Source organism: Cydia strobilella, chromosome 16 (assembly GCF_947568885.1).
Source record: "Cydia strobilella chromosome 16, ilCydStro3.1, whole genome shotgun sequence".
NCBI classification, from domain to species: Eukaryota; Metazoa; Arthropoda; class Insecta; order Lepidoptera; family Tortricidae; genus Cydia; species Cydia strobilella.
In genome coordinates, this window is record NC_086056.1 from 16198815 (window position 1) to 16223099 (window position 24285).

General features: G+C 39.1%; 1 protein-coding gene across 6 annotated transcripts in view; it reads right to left on the minus strand.

Moving 5' to 3' along the window:
• Positions 1-24285, minus strand: part of LOC134748219 (RNA-binding protein Pasilla) — a 75767-nt gene that overhangs the window by 43826 nt on the left and 7656 nt on the right. For 4 of the 6 annotated variants that reach the window (XM_063682934.1, XM_063682932.1, XM_063682936.1 and 1 more), the window contains one exon: positions 9433-9579. In XM_063682934.1, coding sequence (XP_063539004.1) covers positions 9433-9579 — 147 coding nt within the window. The remainder of the gene's footprint in view (positions 1-9432; positions 9580-24285) is intronic. The other 2 variants (XM_063682933.1, XM_063682937.1) reach the window with 1 other exon arrangement.

Consider the following 24285-nt stretch of genomic DNA (forward strand, 5'->3'; position numbering starts at 1 on the left):
GACATAACCTGTAAAAAGTGTCACAAAACGTAGATGCCATGCGATATCATCCTATTCTCCTTTACTCTGTAGGTTATAGGTCCTTAAATGAATGTTCTATTTATACTACTAACATAAAGTGTAAGCTGCAATTTTCTACCAGCAGTTGTTTTATTAAGAGTCCATAAAGTTAAATGGCTTCACACTCAACACGTGCGTGTTATTTGCAAAGTACTTAGCTTCGCTACAATGTCTCACATGAATTTAAACCAGGAAAGTTTTGTTTGCCTTAATCACTTTTCTTATTGTTAATATAAGTCTTGTTAATATAATATTATAAGTATAATATAAGTCGAAGTCGTCGAAGATCATAGAATATCACAGCCTTATGTAGTTTAGAAACATCCTCCATAGGGTCCTAGATGATGACTTTCTCTCGATACGATTAACGTAAGCAGTACATACTTTCCTTACAGTGTTTTGTTAAAAGCTCATAAAGTGAAACGTCTCCAAGTCGTTGTCAATAGAACTTGCGAACAATGTAAACAAACCGTTTTACCATGTTTTACTCACATTACTTCGTAATCTCGCTCTTTAAAAGGACAACTATAACCTTATCAACAGTCTATATACTTAAATATATTATTTATATAATTTTTTGTTAAATTAAATGTTAATTATTAACATACCCCGCAATCGAACTAGCAAATCTGTAGCAGTTGTACATCAGGGTTGTCACTGTTGCCAAATGAAGATCAATGTCATGTTGGTAGAAAGTAAGTTGCAAATATTATACTTTCTACCAACATGACATTGATCTTCATTTGGCAACAGTGACAACCCTGATGTACAACTGCTACAGATTTGCTAGTTCGATTGCGGGGTATGATTATTAATATTTCAGCGAAACATACCCTTCGTAAATATGTCAGGTTATGTTATGTGTCAAACGCTAACAAAATCTGTCATATTTGTTAACATTATTTGCAAGTTCTATTGACGACGACTTTACACGTAGGTATGGCTCGTTTGTGAGTTACTTGCTACAAAGTATCGCATGAAAACGAATATAACGCGGGATAGACTGTTTGCTGTCATTTTCCTTTTAATTTTTCTAAAATCGGTTATTAACTTATTTAATCTGAAATAAAAAAGCTTATAAGGCGGACTAAGCGGCTTTCAGGCTCTATTCTACACTGCGTGTTTACTTATTATTATAGTATCTTACGGAAAGCCGTACGAAGTATACCGAGTAGTGTATTATATGAGTCATAATCAAGATTCGACCAAGTTAAAGTAAACAAAAACTGTAGGTATATGCATGATGTAATTTACCGAAGCCAGTTTCGTAGAAAACGAACATGAAACCGTGTCTTGTATAAATAACACAATGTGACAAGTTTTGAGGTTATTTGAATAGGCAACAGAGTGCACCTGAGCATATTTACGTAAACATATATCTATTGCACGGTACATACTATTCGCTACGCTTACGCTAGAGGTTTCGCTATATATGCAAAGCGTCTTTAACGTTCTTCGCAGCTCCCCTTATCTATTCATAACACGTTTTGTATTCGTCTACGAGCTACTTTCTAGTATAATTAGATTAGTGTTAGCTGAGAGTAATCGGTGTGATTTTAACCAGGGACCGGACAACCCTTTCCGCGATAAAACCCTTTCAATGGGCGACACTTAAACACGGCTAACACATTAAAAGACTTTCCCTTTTGAACTGCAAGCCCATTCATACCCTTACCTTTGACTAACCCTTACCGAAAAGCTAACCAAAAATAAGGCTAGCTCTTAATAAGGGTTACCCTTATCTTTAAGCGCTTTTTATAAAGGTTTCCCTTAGCGTGAAAGAGACAGGATTAGTATATATCTACGGTAGTGTATGAAAAGGAATGAAAATACGTGCCTAGTCAAAGAACGCCGCCGTCGCCGCCGACGATCGCTCGGATTCGAAGTAATGTGTGCTTTATGAACAAGGTAGACGACTTAAATTAGCACGCTTATATGCTAAAAGGGAAGCCCTTTATAAGGCTAACCCTTATAAGCAATATGCAAGGTGTTGGTGAGCGGATGATAAGGGTTTTGTAAGGGTATTTGGGCTACCGATTACTCAAATGTGGTAGCTTTATATAAGGGTTTTTAAAAGCAAAACAAAGGGTTTCGTCTGGCAAAGGGTATGGTGAGTTAAGCCTTATGCAATACCCTTATAAAAGCCCGATAAGGGATAGCGGGCCGGTCCCTGATTTTAACTGGTCTACGCACGATGTAGCGATTGTAAGGGTTTTCGTGAACTCTTCCGTAAGTCCCGCACAAACATCCCTAATAGGATTTCCATTCGTTCCCGAGCGTTCGCCTTAAGCGGACCAATATAAGTGTAACCTAGATATCGGTACCAACTATATTAAACCGGAGATCTCTGCTGGTTCTTTTAGCGTTCTGTAAGCGAAAACAAGACCTGGCTCGGATAACGAGCGGTATAAAGAGCAACTTTTTGCTGTAATAGGATAAATCTGGTTTCAGCGGCGCTTTTAATGTAATTTAATGTTGTTACTTTCGCGAGTAATGTAATTTTTTAACTGGATATAGGGATAAAGAGAAGATACGCCTTATTAACAATGTAGGTCGCCAGGGCGCGTGGGATATACGCTTATACAGGCTTGACAAAATAGGTGTTCCTAAGGGCAATAACCTATATGTTGACAACACGACGAATATAAGCGACGTAGGCTCAATTCAATGTGTTGTCGTCAAAGGGATATTTACATCACTGAACTTTATACCATTGTAACTCGTAACAAAGTGACATCGGCCGTATAGAAGGTAGTTTATGTGTTACATTACAATTGATTAACAGTAACCACCGACAGACTATGCAATTTATTTAAACCGAATACGCCCTTGAAGAATTTTGACGCGTTAGGTTTCGTTCCATATGTATGTTAGTTAGTTAGTTAGTTTTGCTGGGAATTTTCCGCAACTCGACATCCAATGTGCCTATTTTGCGTGAAACGAGGTAGCGCTACTCTAACCACCCCAGCTCCTCCACGAAGCCTAGCAAAGTCTTCAGGTTGCTAGTTGCCTCCTTTAGTGTGCATGGATTCCCTAGGTATTTGCTCCTATATACTTCTACCTGTTTACAGTCTAGGAGAATATGTTTTGTTGTTTCTTCTTCTGCCATGCACGCTCTGCACATGGGGCTGTCCGTTTTACCCATAATATGTAGGTGTTTGTTTAGTGTGTTATGTCCTGTTATTAATCCTACTATTTTACGTAGTTGGCTTCTTGGTGTTTTCAGTAATATTTTGGTAAGCTTGTGGTTCAGTTCCGGTAGAATTTCTTATCTTATCTTATATGTATGTCTTAATAAAGATAATATAATAGTAGTGCTGTAAACAACTGAGATTTATATAAACAAATTTCTTTTATACTTATTTTTTCAGTACGAAATTTACGTTAATCAATTGATCTTCAAGAAATCAACTCGGAGCTACGGCATATAGTATCAGCAACACCCTTTTAATGGCTGCCTTTCCACAAAGGAGATGAGAGAAGACGTGCGGGAATTCACATCTATTTTCCGCTCCGCTACCGCTGGATTAACAAATTACAACCAATGCCATTGTTTGATTCCCGCACGTCTCGTCTTATCTCTGCGTCTGTCGAAAGGCAGCCTAACTGTGTTTACCATGGTACACGTTCAAACGTTTGGCAGTGTGACCTAGTCAACATTTAAGACAACTGGTCAATGTTACCGTTCTAAATGCGACCACGCCAACTGGCGGCAAAATGGCGCATCCTCATTTTGGCAGGGGAAGCCGCACCGGACATTGCAATTAATATCGCGTGATGAGCCGTCCACTGTTACTATTATATATCTCTGACAAGCTCGTTTGGCTCTTAAGGGGCCCACTGACTATCAGTCCGCCGGACCATATCGGCCTGTCAGAACAAAAATTTGACAGTTCCGAACAACTGACAGGCCGATATCATCCGGCAGACTGATTATTAAATATTTTATTAGGTTACTGTTGTTTTTGTTACTAACATAAGGTATAAGCTATAACTAACAAATTTATGGACCATATGTTGTCTCTCAAATAAAGAAATTTTTTTTTAAATATATCTTTGACTGTACTCTCAAGAGAATTAGGTATGCGCGCAGATTTGAAATTGTATGGTAACCTGCCGCCAACTGTATTAAAAGATATTACGTCAACGACTCGACATCGTAACCAAAGCCCAAATCTCTCGTAAACTTCAGAAGCATCTTAACTTCATACATATTTTATTCTTCACCGTATTCCATACACAAAGATATACCCAGTTCCCTTGAGCACCAAACTAAATAATGTTAAACAACATGACACATGCCGACTGTCCCAGTGTAACATGGCAGACGTGTCCTAAGCTGGGTATGTCCCCCCTAGGTGCTAGCTAGAATATTCCCTTTAGCAAAGGTAAACATTTTGGCAGACAAACGGGATCTACGCCGAGACAGCAGGTTCCATTTGTCCTTGCCAACACAAGTTTTAATAGCACGTTAGAAGACACCTAGGGCTTTAAAAAGTGTCTCAGATAGCAGGCATTTGTTGTGAACATGCGATCTAAAGCTTTGACGAAGACAGGACGTAAATTGTGACAAGGAAGTTGCATTATCTGCCTTGTGAGTGAATGCTACATTCGGTTTGTGGTAAAAGTAAGCCAGTTTGTCTACAATCTACATTATATTGTTATGGGTAAATAACGTCGTGTTTAGCGCAAATAACACTCTTCAGTGTACTGGTTCAGGAAGGTTATTGAAATTAAATGAAATGAAAAGTGCTTTATTGCCACAAAAAAGTACAAAATATAAACTAACCTAATTTAAAATAACTATTCAATTTTTTATTCGTACTGGTTCTTAAAATATGGAGTTATTTTTACATACCTCCGCGTTGCTGAAGGCTTTCATAGCGTATCGAGGAGGTAGTACCCGTTTTCCCTTTGCCGAAAAGATAATCATCGTTTCAATTTCCTAATACAGAGCTTCCGAGAGGCCCATCGGTACGAGAGATGCTTTTTTTTAGTACGAAATTATCGTTCAGATATATGCGTCGGCAAGTGACACGTGTAACGTGTATAAAAATCTTTCAGTCATCAGAAAACTAAAAATATAAATTGTTAAGTCATGGACCCGCAAAAAACTAGGTAAATTGTGTTACAATGGTTATTTTGCACAATAACTTTGAATGTCGGGCATGTAGGCATCTGATGATAACATAAAACTCCCCTTTCTAATAACATAAATGGAAAAGTGTTTTTACTGGTTTTGTCCTTTCCCCGGCGAGGCAACATATCGTCGAGACGTAACTTTTTGCATAAAAGGTCGTTTGGGATCACGAGGGATGCGCAGCAAATTCGTTTTACAAATATTTCAAAGAAAAATAGCATCAGTGCAAAAGCTCGTATCAAATAATAATATGAAAATTCTAAGCAGACTGGACTGGGCAGTTCACGTATGCCGCATGCATCCAGATAGGTGGGCTAGTATAGCCACCAAGTGGACGCCGCAAAATAAGCGCGGACGTGGCAGGCCCAGGCGGAGATGGCGGGACGACTTAGACACCTTCACTAATAACTGGCCGGAAACAGCTCAACAACGGGAGTCATGGAAATCAAAGGGAGATGCCTTTGCCCAGCAGTGGGACACTACGGGCTATTAAAAAAAAGCAGAATTTATTGGCATGAGACAAAAAAGTAATACAATTTGCCAATTGTAAGGGGTTTAATCGCGTCGCTTTAAAAGATCGGGCTACGCTGACATCCTGAAAAAACCTTCGAGTCTTTATATTTCGTATAGAGATGGGACTTTTTAAAGCGGAAGGGTAATGGTAAGGGGAGCCGGGGCCCATCAATCCGCGTAAACAAATCCCTCGGGCGCTTGCGGTAGAATCATTGGCCTCTGAGGCTCTGATTTGATCGCTCTCGCGTTACGGTGAAGCCTTGCAAGTTTGCAAGTTTTAAACTCCTATTAATTAATGTAGCCCGTCAAATTCATGCTAAGAATGTTAGCTACATCAAAAATTAAGAGAACAATTAGGTTCTCTATACCGCGAGAAAGCAATTTAACATTGTTTAAATTGGTTTTTAACGCGCACACGTACATTTTGCATAACTTACGCGAATTTAATGCGAGCCTCATGAATCTAGCAGCCCCTATTCAGAGCCGCTCGTTCCTGAAACTCTCTCGTATAAGATAATTATTCTGTGGGATAGTCGAATCAGCGAGGACCACAGTGACTAACGACGAAATATTAACAGCATAAAGCTCAGAAAAAAATACGATAGTTTAATTATATATATTAATTATTAAATATTGCAACAGCAAAATTCACTTACGCAAATCCAATTTTTTCTTAACGTTACGAAAAAAGTCGACATGCTACGAAATCCACTACCATTCGATTTTCGAAGAATATATTTGTACGCTAGAAACAGTCGCTTACCTAGGAAGGTAGGAAGGCCAAAATTTTCATTCATAATTTTCTTCTTATACGTAATCTTTTAATTATAGCTGGGCAAGCAAATCTTGCCTTCGCGCCTACATTTTTAAAATTTGCCGCCTTTTTCTACTGACAAGGTTTGCTTGACCAACTATACCTATAATATCTACATAATGTTATGTAATACCCAGTGACGTGTATATTGTATACGCCACACAATAATGAAGTAAGATATTTTACCATATCACGTGAAAACTAGTAAAGCTGTACTTAGTAAACTAGTATTTAAATCCTGCGACTGTAGTGGAAAAAGAGGATCTCATCTATTGGACTAGGGGATTGATCGGCCAATCGAACATTTGCTCGAATAGCTTTTAATCAACTCCGTATGTCCCTCACAAAAGGAGCAACAACGCTACAATTGCTATTTCCGAGTGTCTTATTAAGTTGAAGGAGCGTGACTACTCAGTTTTCCGGGACCTTCCATATATAAATAAACTTTAGCGAACCGAATTGAGTCGATAACTGTTATGATAGGGACACGGGTAATATAACTCTGGGAACGACCAAATATGTTCTTCTGCGATTTGATAATCTCGACTGCCATCTTTTGATCAACTGAAGTAGTAGACGATGATGAAAATGATATGATAATTATGATTTTAGAAAAATATAATGGCTCGATGGTAGACTTACGTCTTGCACAAATAGAATAAAGACCATAATTTTCTTCAATTCAAACTTGTAGTGTACCCGAGCAAACTAGCATATCGAGAAACGAAATAGCACACTCATGAATTCTTTCACACGACTGCAATCTTTGTATTTGGATTGGCATATGTTATGTACCTAATACAGCCTCCACTATGCATTGCAATATCGTTGCATTCGACAAAGCGCTAGTCAACGTTGCTGCTAAATTGCTATGCAAAACTTCAAAGCAACAGTGCGCTGAATTTTCCTCTGCGCAATCACCATGTTTTTCACGATTTGCGACTGCCAGTCATTTCGCTTTCATAATCAAACATAGGATAGGAATCGACAGTGAGAAAAAGAGCACGTCATATTTCAACCAGTAACCACTGTAAAAAAAACATATGTGCCATTTCAACCAAAAGGGTAATTATTGTCGCTCGTCAGTAAGGCGCTATTTCCATATAGCTTCAATTAGAAATCAATCTTATCGACAACCGACAATATGGTACCTTTTAATTGAAAACGTCACATATGTCAATTAAAGGCGTTAAAACTATTTCGCCAACAAAGACTACGTAGTTTACGCAGTAAAATAAGTTTCAAATTGATTACAGAGATGTCACACAACCAATATAAAGTTGTATTTAATAGAAGTTTAATTAGTCTACAAGGTGTTATGAGTAACGGGTCTTAATGCTGGTTGTCATCTCGGAAGCCAAACGTCATATACGATTTAGTAGTTTATAGTAAATGTGACGATGTAATGCCTAGTTGCGTCGAGTAGCTCAAGGTTCGTCGTGAGCTGTATAATTGACTCTGTAGTTAATGATAATGATATTGATATCATTGAGTTTTAAAATTGAAAACAATCTCTAAATCAACACTCAAGTTCGTTTCATTGTTCACTACAATTGTAGTAAATGACATTGGAATAACCTCTGTTTTAAGACAATACTGTAAATAGGATTTAAAAGGACCGATGTGTCGCAGTTTTCATAGCTTGCGGTGGTGCAAGATGTACAAAAAAACAACAACGAAAATGACACGACACGTTTCGTTAAAATCCGGTGTGATTGGTTCCGAACGTGACTAGACGCCTGACGAATCACCAGCTATTTCTTTCAGACGTGTACAACTGTTATATACCAGGAAAATTTTCTAAAAGGAGTATGTATTCAGAATCGAATCCAATTTCGAAGTCACTTAAAGCCACATAAATTGAAGGAAACTTGCCCATGAATATTTCAATACGGTCGCTATAGAAATGATAAAGTATAAAAGAGTAGTCACAATGTCGCCTGAGGGAGCTCAGACTGGGATTAGTTTGAATATTCTTATTACGGCATTGTGGCGAAGGGACAGGTATTGTTGTCGGAATGGGGATATTAATTTAACCACGGGAAGTCGAGCCGGAAAATGATAGGAGAATTTAGTACTTCGACCCTGTCATTCATAAATTGACTAGATATGTCTGTACCCTGCCCCGGTCAGTACCGGCGTTAATCCATTGTATCGTATCGCGGCTTCGGACTGAAAGGATTAACCAGGTAGGTATTATCTGTATATAGGCGTGCTTATGATATTTTAGCTACATCACGCTGTTTTAATTAGAGTGAAAAGAGAATGTAGGTCAGGCCGTGATTTAAAAGGCTAGTATGGTTACGTTAATACAGTACCTACACACCCATGCAATTAGGCATATGCATGAACATTAAATTGTAGTCAAACGTAATAAAAGCTTGCTCGAACGAACAAAAAAGTCAACCTGCTGAGCCAATTCAATGACATTCGGTTTGCATAACATAGGCAACATTTTTAACAGACGTCCAGTAAGGAAAAGGTGCTATTCGAAACTATCCGTAGTCCGGTTATATAGTTCGGTAACTTAGTAAACTAGTAGGTTCCTGGTCACATTTTTCTTTCCTAGGTTTTCGTATGTAGATAAATGTTCAGCATTTCGTTCGCTTAGCAACTTCTGCTGCTAATCGATCTGAGGGTCTACCGCAAACATCGAAAATGTATCTGCCTTTATCGCTCCAATGAGCAAAAGCGATAGAGGCAGCCAACGAAATTTCGATTATCGATGTTAGCGGGGCCCTTCAGGCCCTTTGAAAATTCCCCCATTTCTCGTTAAGAGAACGGGATTGGAGATGCGAGTCCCATATAACCCCCGACGCCTTAGACGCCTCCCTAGGCACAGAGGGTATGCGTAATAGCATTTACACATCGTTAAAAAAGGCCCTCTACAAATACTAGTACTCACCAGGATAAAAGTCGTGGGACTTGCTCATCTTGACCCTCGCGCCGGTGTCCTTCTGCAGCTGCGCGATGGTCTCACCGCCCTTTCCGATGATGGCACCGGCCACCATGGACGGCACCAGTACTTTGAAGTGGTATGTCGGCTCCACTGCTGAGGACATAAGTGGAAGTCAGACACGGTATGTGAGAGAGGGATACTGTGTTATTTCTTTTACAGTAAGGTTGGAAATAACTGTAATACGATTTCTGGCTGCATGTATCAGGCATTCAGAGCGCATTCACCAGATCTGGTGCACGGTAGACGCGCTTTTAAATATACCCTCATTAGTTATTATGGACTTTGATGATGATGAGACATTAACAATACTTTGATCTTTTGTCTATTTCCATCATTGCTTTGAATCTGCACAGACGGAGTTGATTTGAATAACAATCAATATGAAAAATGGCAGTCGATCTGTATTTTCCGTAAATATTGTACATCAAATACCTTCCGTTTGTGAAGAACCTATAATTAGTTGTCTATTGATTAATTTGTGTGCATAGTTTATTGGTTATTCGATGCATGTTTTAATGTTTTATAGATAACATTTATAACAAAAGGTCATCCAGTTGCCTTGAAAGTTTCTTGTAATTTAAATGTGAAACATTAATATTTTTAACGTATTGCAACATTAACAAATTACTTCTAAAATATGATAAAATATCTTATAAAAAAAAAACACTTTAAAATTTATCTTTTTTTACCATGAACTTTTTACACGCCTGCCTATTGAATAACCGATTCTCTGAAAGCACTGTAATCAATTCACGAATAACTTTTTTCGAATTCATAATATTCATATTCAATGGCATCGAATCTATTCTCTGAGATTCCATATACATAATCTAATGACAAATTGTTATCGATGGGTTCGCGAATACGCTACCTGAATCATAAAATGTTGAAAAAGTTATTCCAATTTTTACGAAAGTCGGTACTGCAATGATGGAAGTTATTAAAAGAAGCAAAGGGGCAGTACTTTATCTTGAATTATACAGAGAGGAAGCTGGAAGCCCGTAAACCCGCCTCTGCGTTTTAGTACTTCAAACAACATTAAAGAAAGGGACCGAACGTTATAACGCAGCCCATTTTTAATTGCATACATATTTTAATTAAGATAACACAGTATCCCAGAGTTGACGAAGCTTGTAATAATGATGGTGCATTTGTCTTGATCGGTGATTGTCTGAGCTGAGCACCCTCGTGATGTCTTTGATACCATCATACCACATTCTTAAAATTCCGTTCCCGTCCAACACCAGGCTACTCAAAATAACGGTGATTGATTACAGATGTGCAAGAAGCAAAAAGTTTATATACAGTTGAAAAAGTATTCAGAAATTTCACAATAAGTAAATGAAACTTTTCGATTTTTTTCCGTGGTAAATTATAAACACTTTCCGACGGCACATCTATATGATTGATATTTATAGGCCATTTTCAGAGATATTTGTTGTTTCGGATCCATGATTATGGTGTATTCCCATTTGTTCCCGCCGGGCAGCCGCCGCGCGCGCGGGCGGTCCGCGGGTCTCCGCCTCATGTATGGCGACGGTCACGCGGGGCGGGGACAAATAGGAATACACCGTGATTGAAATCAGGTATCGGTCCGGTAAGAGCGAGGATTCGAAGCGATAGTAGAGTTGGCTGATGTCAAGAATCAAAAGAGCCACAGTGAGGTGCGAATTACTGCGAGCTTGAATGAGTCAGTTCGGAGGTGAGTTGAATCGATACAAATTGGCCTATTTGTGGTTACCACTCCGGCACGATGAGTCGGATACATGTGAGCGTTAGCGATAGATACATGTATAATACAGATATTAGCAGATTTAACGAACAAAGCATTTGCAAAAGTATTGAAACTTGGGTTTCATACATCAAGCAATTTAAACTTTTAACAACATAAAAACCTTTCTTTAAGACTTGAAGGAGTGTATTTAAGGCTCCACAACACTATACCACAGATCATATAATAGTAGTACCGTGTCATTTTTTGTTAACATAACTGATTGTCTAAGGTAGACGTTGACCACATGCTAAAGGAAGGTATTTGTATTCATCTCAATTTTATTCTTAGCAGTAATGACGCCACTCATTCTAAAACGGAACTGCCGATTTGCGCAGTTATCCCAAAATAGAAATAGCATTTAAATAAAAATAAACTGCAAATTGACATCACGCTTGACGCATCATATGTAGCAAGATGATCCACAATAGTCCACATAGTCTTAGGGCCGGATTTAGGGGAGGGCAACCGGGGCCTCCACAAAAGAGGGGCCCCCACAATAATAGAGATTTCGGAAAATTAATTTAGGGCCAGGGGGCCTCCACTCCTTTGTTGCCCCGAGATCGCTAGAGCTAGACCTCTAAATCCGGTGCTGCATAGTCCCAAAGGGACCTCGAAAGGAACACTGAAACTATAATGATGAATTGATCAGTAAATTAAAGAGCTGATACTCGACGAAGAAGAAAATTACAATATCGAAAAATCGATGCGATGACCGTGCAAATTAAGAAAGACGTGATACGACGAATAAAATTCTAGCGAAAATTCTAATAGTCAGCATATGAATATTTGCAAGTCACCGACCGCTCCACTTCGTCCATATTTCCTCTAAATCGACAGTGGAGCATACTTCAAACGTCGAAAGCTGGTGCCAGAAATATGTAGTTGCAGCGCAGCCGCAACGGCCCGATATTTGCATGCTCAATGGCACTGGCACGAGACGACATTGGCGCTATTTGGATCTATAACACGTGAGCTAGTTTTAGTGACACAGATAATTTATTTGATAACATAAAAACCGGCCAAGTGCTAGTCGGACTCGCGTTTCAAGGGTTCCGTACATTACACAATTTTTAACAATGTATTTTTTATGTGAAACGTGAGTGAAATGTCTTTAAAAATCCCGTAGGGGTCGGATCAAAAACTAAATAATTAAGTCCGACTCACGCTTGACTGCAATTTCTAATAGGTTTTCCTGTAATCTATAGGTAAAGATCTATTTTGTGTATTTTTTTCAAAATTTTAGACCCAGTAGTTTCGGAGATAAAGGGAAGGGAGGGGAGGGGGGAAGGGAAGGGAAGAGGGAGGGAGGGAGAGGATGGTCATTTTTTGCCTATTTTCTTGAATAACTTCTAAATTGTTTATCCTAAAATTATAAAAAATATATATTTGAGATTCTCACAATGAGCTGTTTCATTTGATATACATATAAGACGATATAGTTTGAAAAACTTTATTTTTTAATTTTTTCATTTACCCCCCAAAAGTGGCCCCCATGTTTAAAATTCATTTGTTTTCGTTACATGTCCGTCTTTCGGTCACAAACTTATATATATACATAGTTTCGGAGAAAATAGGCTGTGACAGACAGACAGACGCACGAGTCCTATAAGGGTTCTGTTTTTTCCTTTTGAGGTACGGAAACCTAAAAACCAAAACAAACGTACAAAATAAAACAAAGTATAGTCGCATCAAAGAGAATTGTGTAAGGAAGCGATATTTTCTGACTTAATTGCTTGCTCCGACTGCGCATCGCAGATCGTAGCATAATGTCTGACATAGGGATACAAAGAAACTAGTGCACCGCCCACGCGGAGTGAATCGAGAGCCGACGCCGCAGCGCCCTGGACGTGCGTTCCCATCGACAGCACAAGCTCAAACTAGTAGAGTTATCAGGCTAACCAGTGTAGCGTGATCTCGAGATCCGAAACAACTATACGTAGTTGGAGAGCGCTCCTGTACTGGATGAGCCGAGCGATGAATTCGCCTGCACTCGGGCCGCGATCGCAACGAGTCCCCTGTATGACCCCGATTCTGCGTCGGCCGCGGCCCGGCCACGGCTTTGACAATGGTAATGGAATTGGGACTGCGCTCTTCGAGATCTCCAGCTAGATGAGTCTAGAGTGCATTTGACACAAGTACAACTCGGAAGTGATAGAACGGAATGTGGTATAAAAACTGTTTACGCCTAACTGAAACCCCAAATCAGATAACTTTAAGGAAAGAAATAAAACTATGAAAACGGATTATATCGCGTATATTGAATTTATAATACATCCCGACGTTTCGAACTCTACAATCAATATACGCGATATAATCCGTTTTCATAGTTTTATTTCATGAGTAACTATCGCGGTAACCGAAGACAATTTTAAGGAAAGAGTAGCTACGCAACCAAAAGAACGTATTTTCCTTATTGATTGATTATCTAAATTGGTTCCCATTAGCATCAGAGTGCCGTTAAAGGAGGGGAAGGGGGAGGGGGAATATACTTAGATGAAAACAATAAATTGCTAGATACATTTTTGCATAAGCTTAAAAGTTTGATGACATCGCTGTGACACCGACAAATAGATTCCTGACAACGGAATGTTCTTGCGAAGAACACAAAAGATTACAACATAAATAACAGCTGGCCCCGCCTACTTCCATCAAACGCTACAATTAAGCTTTACATTTACGCTCTCAGCGCGATGGACACTTCTGTTTCATGTTCGTATAACACATACATTAAACGAATTGCGCTCTACATTACTGCTCTTTTTGTGGCTATCTACGCGTTCAACAATGAAAAAAAAAATGTATTTGCTCTTTCATATACATAAGCTTTACAAATAAAATTACATAGTGACTTCTAGTGTACCTATAGTTGTATAATACATTATTGCGGAAAAAATAAGAAGAAACACATTGTTAAACTTCACTCAAAATTTGTACAAAGACATAGACTTATTATGTCGGTATGAATGTATGAATACGCGAGAGGAGTTGACGTCCACGGTCGTAACTTGCGGAATGCCCACTCCTGGATGTTAAGCTTAGGTTAGCCAAGTCAGCGAAACTAACCCACGTGATGGGGCCGACTGTGTACAACCGACTGCTGAGTCATGTCACGAATGCGTCGTCATTAACGAGCTTTAAAATGCACCTGAAACTATGGCTTATCGAGCACACTTTTTGTAGCTTTAATGAGTTTATGGATCACGAAATAAGTTCCTAAACATAGATTTAATTTATTTAAATTTTTATATTATTATGTGAAATGTTACATCAGCTACAATACAAATCATATTTTGTAAATAATTTATAATATTGTGACATGTAATACGAACTATTGTGAATAAATATATGACTATGAGTTAATAACTTTGAGCAACTAAGTTACACTGCGACATACTGAAGACTTGGAAATGTATAAGGCGGTAATAAGAGTTATAGAATTACGTAAAAGCGATGGATGTGTAAAAGAGGATATGAGAAAGAAAGGAGTGAGTGCTGAGGTGACGAAAGATAGAGGAGAATGGAAGAGAAAAACATGTTGTGCCGACCCCACATAACGTGGGATAAGGGTAGGAAGAAGAAGAAGAATTACGTAAAATATTTGAGACGTAAATATACAGCAAACATATTTACACAGATAACAATGACTTGTTCATTACAATCCATAATATTACGTTATCTGACGTTTGACAATGAATGGCCTCTTCATTCGTTCACTTAACATTCACACTAACACAATTCTCACGAGCGTAACGTTAGATAAATTATGTAACGCATTAGTTCCACACCGTTCCAGTAATCTAGAAACCTAGAACTTGCCGCGGAGAAAGTAATCAGTGCCGAGGGCGCCATTAACACGTGCTCCACTACTCTACACTAGCCCGAACAGTCGTATGGGCTGTAACGTTCATAAGGACATAAGGCTTTTGGGCCGAGGCTGCAGCCAGCATTCAGCCTTTCAGCCGAGCACCTGTCTCCGCCTGACGGCACCCGTCACAGCTATGAAAGTTCTCGCTAACAAAGCCTTTCAACTTGCATTTTCCCGTAATAAATATCGCTATATTACGAGTATCTACTCGCTGATTTCTCTCAGCACTGAACATTTTCATGGAAATAAAATCAACGCTTTATCTAGCCATGAAGAGGAAAACGTCGCTCGATTGTCTGACTTGAGTTTTTGTTGAAAATTCTGCACGAAGTATTTGCTTCGCTTCAAACTTTTGCACAGGCATAGGCAGGTAGAACTCTGAAGAAATCAATTAGTAAGGTCTAGTACCTACAAAAGGGGGATGAAAGCGAGAGAAACTCGCTCAATGTCTCTGGACTTTTGCCGCGTTTGTGCAGAAGGAAGTTGAAACTTCATCGATAACTTCAGGTTTAATTTATTCACGGAATAAACATTTCTGTTTGAAAAGGTGATAACAATTTACTTTATTAAGACGCAGCTTTTCTGTGGTTCTGGAATGGCTTCACAAAGCTTTGTCGTAAACTTTTGGTACATCCTTGATAAAGAAATTAGTTGAAGACGGTATTCCCCGCGTTGAATAGCGTGTCAGAGTAAACTTTAGAAGTGTTAAACGTGAGTTGTTGTAGAGAACCATTAGGCGTCTGTACGGGTAGAAGCAGGTCAATCGAGAGCAGGGGGTCGCGTAAGGCGCCATCAGAGTTCTGAGGGAGGAGCTCAAGCAATATCGTTATTTAACGGCGTTCCTTCAACTCGCCGCACTGCGAAAAAACTTACATCTGAGCATTTGTCGTTGTCTCAAATTGGTCAAAGGGGACTTATAAAATAACTTCAGGGATCGCTCTGCAAACAATTTCAGCAAAGGAAATATAATATGATTCACTTTGTAATATTAAATTACGAAGGTGCAAACAGAAAGGTTACTTTTTTATCTCGAATGAAACATTGAACGTTTGAGAATTATAAAAAGACTTCTCTCGTATTTTAATGCACGCGATAATTTAGGTCATAAAAGGTCATTTACGTCAGCGGGTTCTGTGGATCTAGAAGGCCATGGTGGCGCGCACGAGTCGCTGTTCGAAGTGGTTAGTTTATGTACAAAATAGCGCAAGTGCATGCGAAATCTAACGTGTAATAGCCCCTTCGTAGTAGGCTACTCTAGTGTCACAGCGATCAATTGTCGCTCGTCGCGGGGTTATCGGCAACTATCTATAGCCGTCGTTAACGTCGATACCGGCTGCGCGAGCGCCGACCGGCTTTAGAATTGGTAATGAGCTAGCTCATCGAAATTGTAATTCATTCCAAAACTAACCCCGGCCAGCATTCGTAATGTGGAAGATTGTGATATAACAGAAAACTTTGTATCGTATTGTTTCGAAGAATCTGCGCGTTGTTTATCAAGAAGTTGTTCGTTTCATCTTTGTTAATATTGTGGAGAGAAACAGTTTATGAACGTGTTTGTAAATAGGATATATTCGAACGGGATAAGGGAAAGGCGAACCTAGCATCAAGCCGAACAAACAGCTAATAAATACTAAAGATCTAACTTTCCAAAGCAATCAATCAGTAGATTCAGGCCGGTCTAAAGATTCAATAAAATAGGGCAAGAGGTTAGACTATAAAATCAAACAATTAAACCGAATTTACTATCAAGTCGTAAATACGCAAAAAGTAAACAAAGGGCCGGAGCCACCCCGGGCCCTCTTGATGATAATCTTCTTTAGAGGCGATAAAAAGTAGCCACTTTGTGTGCAAGTTGCTTCGGCCTGAGGCGTGGCGCCAACTAGTTTAAAAACTATACCGTGGGATGTCCATTAGAAGCCCACACTGCGCCAAACTTGTTAAAGAAACTGTAAAAGTACTCGGTAGCGATGCGGTTGCACAATCTCAGTACGTAAGTACATTCCTCGTTCTCAAATCGACCTTCCGACAAATTGCCGATGCTCTACAGTCTATAAATCTTACAAAAGTACTGAACAACCGCTGTTATCTTTTGTCACCGTGTCATAAAACCAATACAAACGTAACCTACACGTGTGTTTGCCTATTGAACTGTCAGTAGTAGGAATATACACCCTAACATAAACAAGGCAAGATCGAGAATGGCTTGAGGAGAATCAAGTATTATATTTGGCACTCGGTATCTAATGAAATACATCGCTCGTCAATGCCAACATTAATCGTGAATGTTCAAACGTATAAATCTCGCGGATGGGTATGAATTTTGGATATTGTTTAATCAGAAATAAATTGGGAAATCAGAGTTCTTAAGTCAAAGTATATTTGACTTCACACGATACATTCTTTCCTTTTCATTCATTCATTCTTCATTAGTATCAATAGTATCAAGACTATCAAGTATCAATCAAAGTGAGTTTTAAGACCTTCACTCCTACATTCCGATTCGTACAAAACTAAAACATAATCGATTAACTTCCAACCCGCATATCGATTCTACACGCCACCACTTGCTTTCGTCGAGATAAGAAAGCTGACGTAACGAATAGGACGGTAATGAAGAATTGAAGATCAATCTCTTATCAAAACAGCCTGCACAAAATCTTACGCTATCTCGACGTAGGTGAGTTAGGCAATACTATTTCAGCAATTCGTCCGATAAAGCGTCACAGTGACATTATTACACTTTGGTTGATAAAGGTTCGGAAATGTAGGTCAGCTCAGCACAGTGTTACGCAGATTGTAATACAGTTGGCGGTGAGGTTAAGTGGATTACACGTCATTCTAATGCCTCTCGAGGCTACCTCGAGTACTGAAGACACTCGCGCCTTCGACGAGCCTCCACGGGCGATTAACCTGTTTACTCGACTTTCTGGGTTAAGCATTTAGCTGCAACGAGAATCTTCAACACATCGTTCACATCGTTGACACTTAACAGACATTTTAAGGGATCTACAAAGGTCAAAGATTTTGACGTATACGCAGCCTGGCAAAACGACAACGAAAAATATATAAATATAATAATAAAAAATAAAAAGCCTTTTATTTCGAGTCCAAGTTAATTACATTAAATAAGTCAGTTTCGTTACAGTAAAGCATTTATAAATATAATTTTATGTATTTTTAGTATGTCAATTTAAATAAGTCAATTCTTCACATATATTATTAAGTAATTTGATATTATAATCTTATAACAAAAATTTAGTTTGCGGACAAGAACCTCTCATCGGGTGAAGGCCTCCTCCAAGGACTTCCATCTATCCCTATTTGCAGCTACATGTCTCCAGTTTGTCCCGACTGTTTTATTTATGTCATCAGTCCAGCGGCTATTTGGTTTCCCGGAGCGTCGTTTGCCTGCAGGTCCTTTCCAGGTGGTAGCTAGCAAGGTCCAGCGCGAGTCAGACAGTCTGGCAACATGTCCTGCCCATCTCCATTTTTGTGTTTTTGCGTGCTTGAGAGCGTCTATAAGTTTTGTTACAGCCCTTATATTTATATGGGGTATTTTATGCACTCTTTTTATGTTTAGCAAGCTTCTCTCCATTGCTCTCTGGCATGTAGTTATTTTAGATTTAATTTTTGCAGTGAACAGCCAGGTTTGACTTGCATAGGTCAGTGAAGGCAAAATACACATATCCATAACTTTTTTCTTGATTTTCATATTCATATTACTTTTCAGGATTTCCTTTAGGCTCCAGTACTTATTCCAAGCTATTTTAATTCGTCGGTCTACTTCCTCTTCGTTTCGTCGACTGTTAAATGATATCTGCTTACCCAGGTAGATATAGCTGTCTACATACTCTAGTAGCGTCCTATCAACGTTTATGTTCTTTTGAATGCTATTGGTCATAAGTTTTGTTTTTTGAAAGTTCATTCTTAGGCCGACTTTTGCAATAGCTTCATGTAGAGTTTGTATCATGTATTCTAGCTGGGCGCAATGTTGAAAAATACACGTCATTAATTGCATCTAGATACTCTGCGACAAGTTCCCCTGTGTGTAAGTATGTTTGAAGACTTCGTAGACAGGCGGATCCCCAGTTGTCTCTTTAAACCTAATCAAAAAGCAGCAATGCGCTTAGCTTACGTAAGTACTGCTGGCTGACATCATGACGCGACTAAAAAACGAAAGTATGCTGACCGTCCCACACTACGCGACTGGCATCCGAAACACTCCCCGTGCAGAGTACTTTTTTGAGTTATTTGATTTGTTGCGGCAATTAACTTATACGACGGAATATAAGAATGTCGAGAGCACTATGGTTAAGAACGTTTGTTTATGCTAATATTATTGCTACAACGTTCTAAGATTTCACAAAAGAACTGTAACACGCCTGTAACTAAATTGAAGAAGATTATCTTTTAAAGGTACTAATTATACAAAATCCAGTTTGTTATTTAGGCAATTAGAGTCTGGGATACTTCGATATTAGGCCTAAAGGCTCTCAAACGATTACATCGTAAAAGTGGAGTGAAGCGAATACGGCGGGGACGGAGCCTCCGCAATATCCGGCGGAAGGACGAAAGGAACGGGAAAGCAGAACTGATAAAGCCGCGGGCGAAAGCTATCCACACAATAACAATGTGTGTTATGTTTGATTTTATGGATTGAATATTGGTTAAAGATGGAATGGCTTCCCTTGTGTACCAAATGCGGTTGTTGTTGAGTTTGAAAGTTTTAAATAATCCAATTGTTTTAAGCATTTGTATTCATTAGAATTTAGTGAAAACCTGTTTTTTGGCTTGGAAATTATAACCCTTTCCGGGTCTGCAGTTGCACTGATGTAACTTGCTACTAACAGTTGCAGGATCGGGTCTTAAACGTAATTTGTGTAGGAATTCACCATTTGGCAAAATGAAAAAAGTACACCAGCCAAGATATCACCATCCACCAGGAAAGCAGCTAGTTATTTGTAGTATTTTTACTAAACGGGACTTAATCGCGCGTCATTACGCCGCGGAAGATTTATTTACGTCGGACGTGTGTCGCAGCACCCATGCTCCGATACACGCTATTTAATTAATTACGCGCTTAGTTCAAAAACGTGGATATAAAGTGTAGTTGACACTCAAAACTGTTTGAAACTGCGGCAATCCGAGAGACACGTATCAAGAATGCCAATATTAGTGCCATAGTGCCCATTGCAAACATTCCTTTCGTAGACGCGGACACCCTCCTAAAATTACTGGCGGGAGGCAAACTAAGTTGAATGGCAATGGGTATTGAACGCAATGAAAATAAATGTTCATTGTATAGGTATTCTATAGAAAATATAGCTACTACAGTTGTTCATAATAAATGCATAGAGCCAGATTTTGGGACCGTCCACACTGTCAATTCGTGAACTTTATTGCAAAGACATTAGATCTACCGATGGTCAGATAAGAATCTGGTCGTTAACTCGTTAGTACAGTCGCCATCAGATATATCGGAGCGGCCGAGGTGCTCAAAAGTATCTGAACACGCACTCTAACGCCTTGACAATAGAGGCGTGTTCAGATATTTGTGAGCACCGAGGTATCGCCGCCACTGCTCCGATATATCTGATGGCGACTGTATATGGGAAATTGCTATTTGCCATTCGTGCGCGCGCATCGCGCAACTTATGACAATTCCGCTACTGAATGCGCATCGATTATACTCATAAACACACAACTCTTACTTATCCTTGCTCCTCCTTTTTAGACTCTAAGCCAACTTGATTGCGGTACAAGTTTCAATGGCAGGTTGTTAGGTGAATCTTTTTTGTTCGTTAGATAATAGTGTAAGCATTACGTGTTTTCACGTAATTATAATTGGTGGTAGCGCAATGTGTTGTTTAGTAAACCGATGTTAGATTTTAGTACTTTTCCTACAAATGTTTCGATTTTTCGATACTAAAACTAGTAAGTCGTGCACATCTCAAGGTAATTAATTAGGTGGTTAATGGGTGCATTCACCTTGTTAAAAATATGTAGCTCAGCTTTTATACCGTTTTTAGGGTTCCGTGCCTTAAAAGAAATAAACGAAACCCTTATAGGATCACTTTGTTGCCCGTCCGTCCGTCCGTTTGTCTCTCAAGACCCTTTATCTCGGGAACGCGTGGAGGTATCGAGTTTAAAATTAAAACCATATACTCAGGTCTACAGTCGCTTGAAGCTGTGACAAAATCAAACTACTAAGTAAACGAAAAAATATACTGCCGTTTATGCCGCAAAAACTCAACACTAAACTTTCAAGGAAATCAAAATTTAAAGGGTACTTCCCGTTGACCTAGAACTATGAAATTTGGCAAGTAATATCGTCTTACACTACAAGTAAACCGGGAGAAATCTGAAAAGTATAAATTTGTAAAAAATAAGTTAGTTTTGTACGGAACCCTCGGTGGGCGAGTTCGACTCGCACTTCTCCGTTTTTTTTGGCAAGAGTGTTAGACCTCTCCCACATTTTTACTAAAACGCGAAGATGGAATGGAAATTTGTTATTACACTACTGAATTGACCCGGTAATGACATTAATTATGTGTTTAAACGCGAGAGATTAAAGTTTTATATTGCAATATTGCAAACCGATACAGGGCCGCAGTATTCATCGTATCAAGCCCGATATTCCTCAACGGGCCTTCATAGCTGGAGGCAGTGGAGGCCTGAATTATTAAGGTCCCAGAGCGGACACCTGTGCTCAAACAAGGCTAATGAAACGAACCCCGATTGAATTCTTTATTTCCTTTCGTTCCAATCATATTACTCGTTAGTGATGGTTGTGCCTTTTGTTATTAACTTTATACAGTTTCCTTTCAGTGTTTATTTACGTTTGGAGGGTTGTTTGTTTTCTTTGCATATAAATAAGTTTTTGGCAAAAATTTAATTTTTGGTACAAGCTTTTATCGCTGACTGTACTTTTTTTTCCACACGCAACTAATGATCATCGAGACAATTCTATCAACCCCAAACACAATTAGGTTGCGTTGTTTTATCACAGAGTTCCTATGACCACCTCCTGTCTCCATCATCAGATCAGATCGATGCTACCATAATATTGCATTGTCACCCGACTTAGATATGTATGCAAATTTTCAGCTTCATTAGATACCGGGAAGTGGGTCAAATCTAACTTGCAAGATTTGACCCGTACAAACATAGTTACATACTTACATAGGTACATTGCAAGTTAATAAAAAGCTTGTAATAAAATACTGTTAAACTACCATTGCATATTTCCGGAAATAAATTGACTTGGTTAGATTTGGAGCTAGATTTGCTAGAGATTTACATTAAATTGTTTAACACGAAGAACTTAGGTGGAGTCAAACCAAGATAAGTCTGCAACGATTTTGATAGCACGCGCAGTGCAAGTGAACGTCATAATTTCATATTTTGTTTCATATTACAACTTTGATCTCATCATCAAATACGTAAAAAAAATGCGAACAGCAACTCTCAACTAACTGCAGACCTTCGTTAGACCGTATTATCTTTGCAATAGGATTCACGAATTGTCAGATAGGTATTAGTGTGGACTGTGGACAATGTTAAAATAAAAACGTCTACCAAATGTATAAATAACCATTAGCTGATGATAAGGCCGTGGCTCGAAGCGGAGCGAGCTGATACGTTATCAGCAAAGAGCGGGTATCGCGAATTATAAGGCAATTTACACTAGCTATCGCAGACCCAATTCTAGATCCGGAGCGATAATGATAACAGAGGGCCTACCGCGAACACCGAAGTTCGCAAATTGCGGGCATCTTTCTCTGTCACTCTAATTACGCGTTAACTCAAGTAAAAGAGAAAGACGCCTGCAAATTTGCGAACATCGGTGTTCGCGATAAGCACTCGTGGGGTCGGGCGCGAGCGGTTACCCAAAATGCATTTATCGCAGTATCAAGTGGTGACTGAAGTTATAATGGCATCCCTTTCAATAGCGCTGGGTCTGAACAAGCATGAAAGAGTTATGGCTTCAGTCGCCAATTGGTATTGCGGTTAGTATAGAGCGGTAGAGTCCGCCTAAGCTAAAGCAGAGACGCTTTCCACATAGATTTTTGTAAATTGACCCGCCTGTTGCTATCTCTATTGCACGCGCATAATTATATTTTATATATATTTTATATTTATTCAACATTACATTACATTATATTGCTGTCGCGCTCATGATGCCGGTTGTCAATGTCGCTGTGCGAGATTGACTGCAATATAATTATGCGTGTGCAATAGAGATAGCAACAGGCGGGTCAATTTATTTATTTATTTATTTATGTTAATATATATGGAAAGCGTCTCTTCTTTAGCTGTGCACCCACTTTGAAGTGACAAAGTGTGGGGTGGCAGAGTGGCACATAAAGGTCAAATTTTAACGTTTATGGTATGGTAGTACTACCAAAATCTGTCACTGGAAGTATGTGGAGAGTCAGCTTGGTCCCACTGTAGTCTAATAGATAATGGATAAAATTCGCATTGCTGACTACGCGCGCCGCGCGCAATTTGAGCTGAATGAGCTGATGATAATGCCTCGTTGTATTTTATATTAACGATCATAATTCATATGAAAACATGTGACGATTTTAAGCCGCTGGAGATTAGAAACACAAAAGTATTAAGTCTTAGGTAAAAGTAGTCTTTCTTTGTCAAATACTGAGCGAAACATGACAACAAGATCTGGACAAAAAGACATATGTTTTCTACTGGACTACATGTTATTCTGACAAGTCTGACAACGATGTCGAGTGGATTAAACGAACTGAATTCGTCTATTACCTGTAAAGGGGCCCACTGACTATCAGTCCGCCGGACGATATCGGCCTGTCAGTTAGAACAAAAATTTTACAGTTCCGAACAATTGACAGGCCGATATCGTCCGGCGGACTGATAGTCAGTGGGCCCCTTTAAGTCCTGTAACGTAGTACTTAAAACATTTCAGTTGGTACAATTAATAGGTGTTCAACAAACAATTTATCAAGCTGAATCAACAACCAACATTACCAACAAGCAGCGAACTATTGAACAAGTATTTAAATTGTACGATTTGAAGTTATTATACCAAGTGTATTAATACTATTAATACATTTTATCCCGGCCGTTTCATTTAAAGCAATAATAGGGTTATTTTGTTGTACACGAAAAGTGAAGTCATATG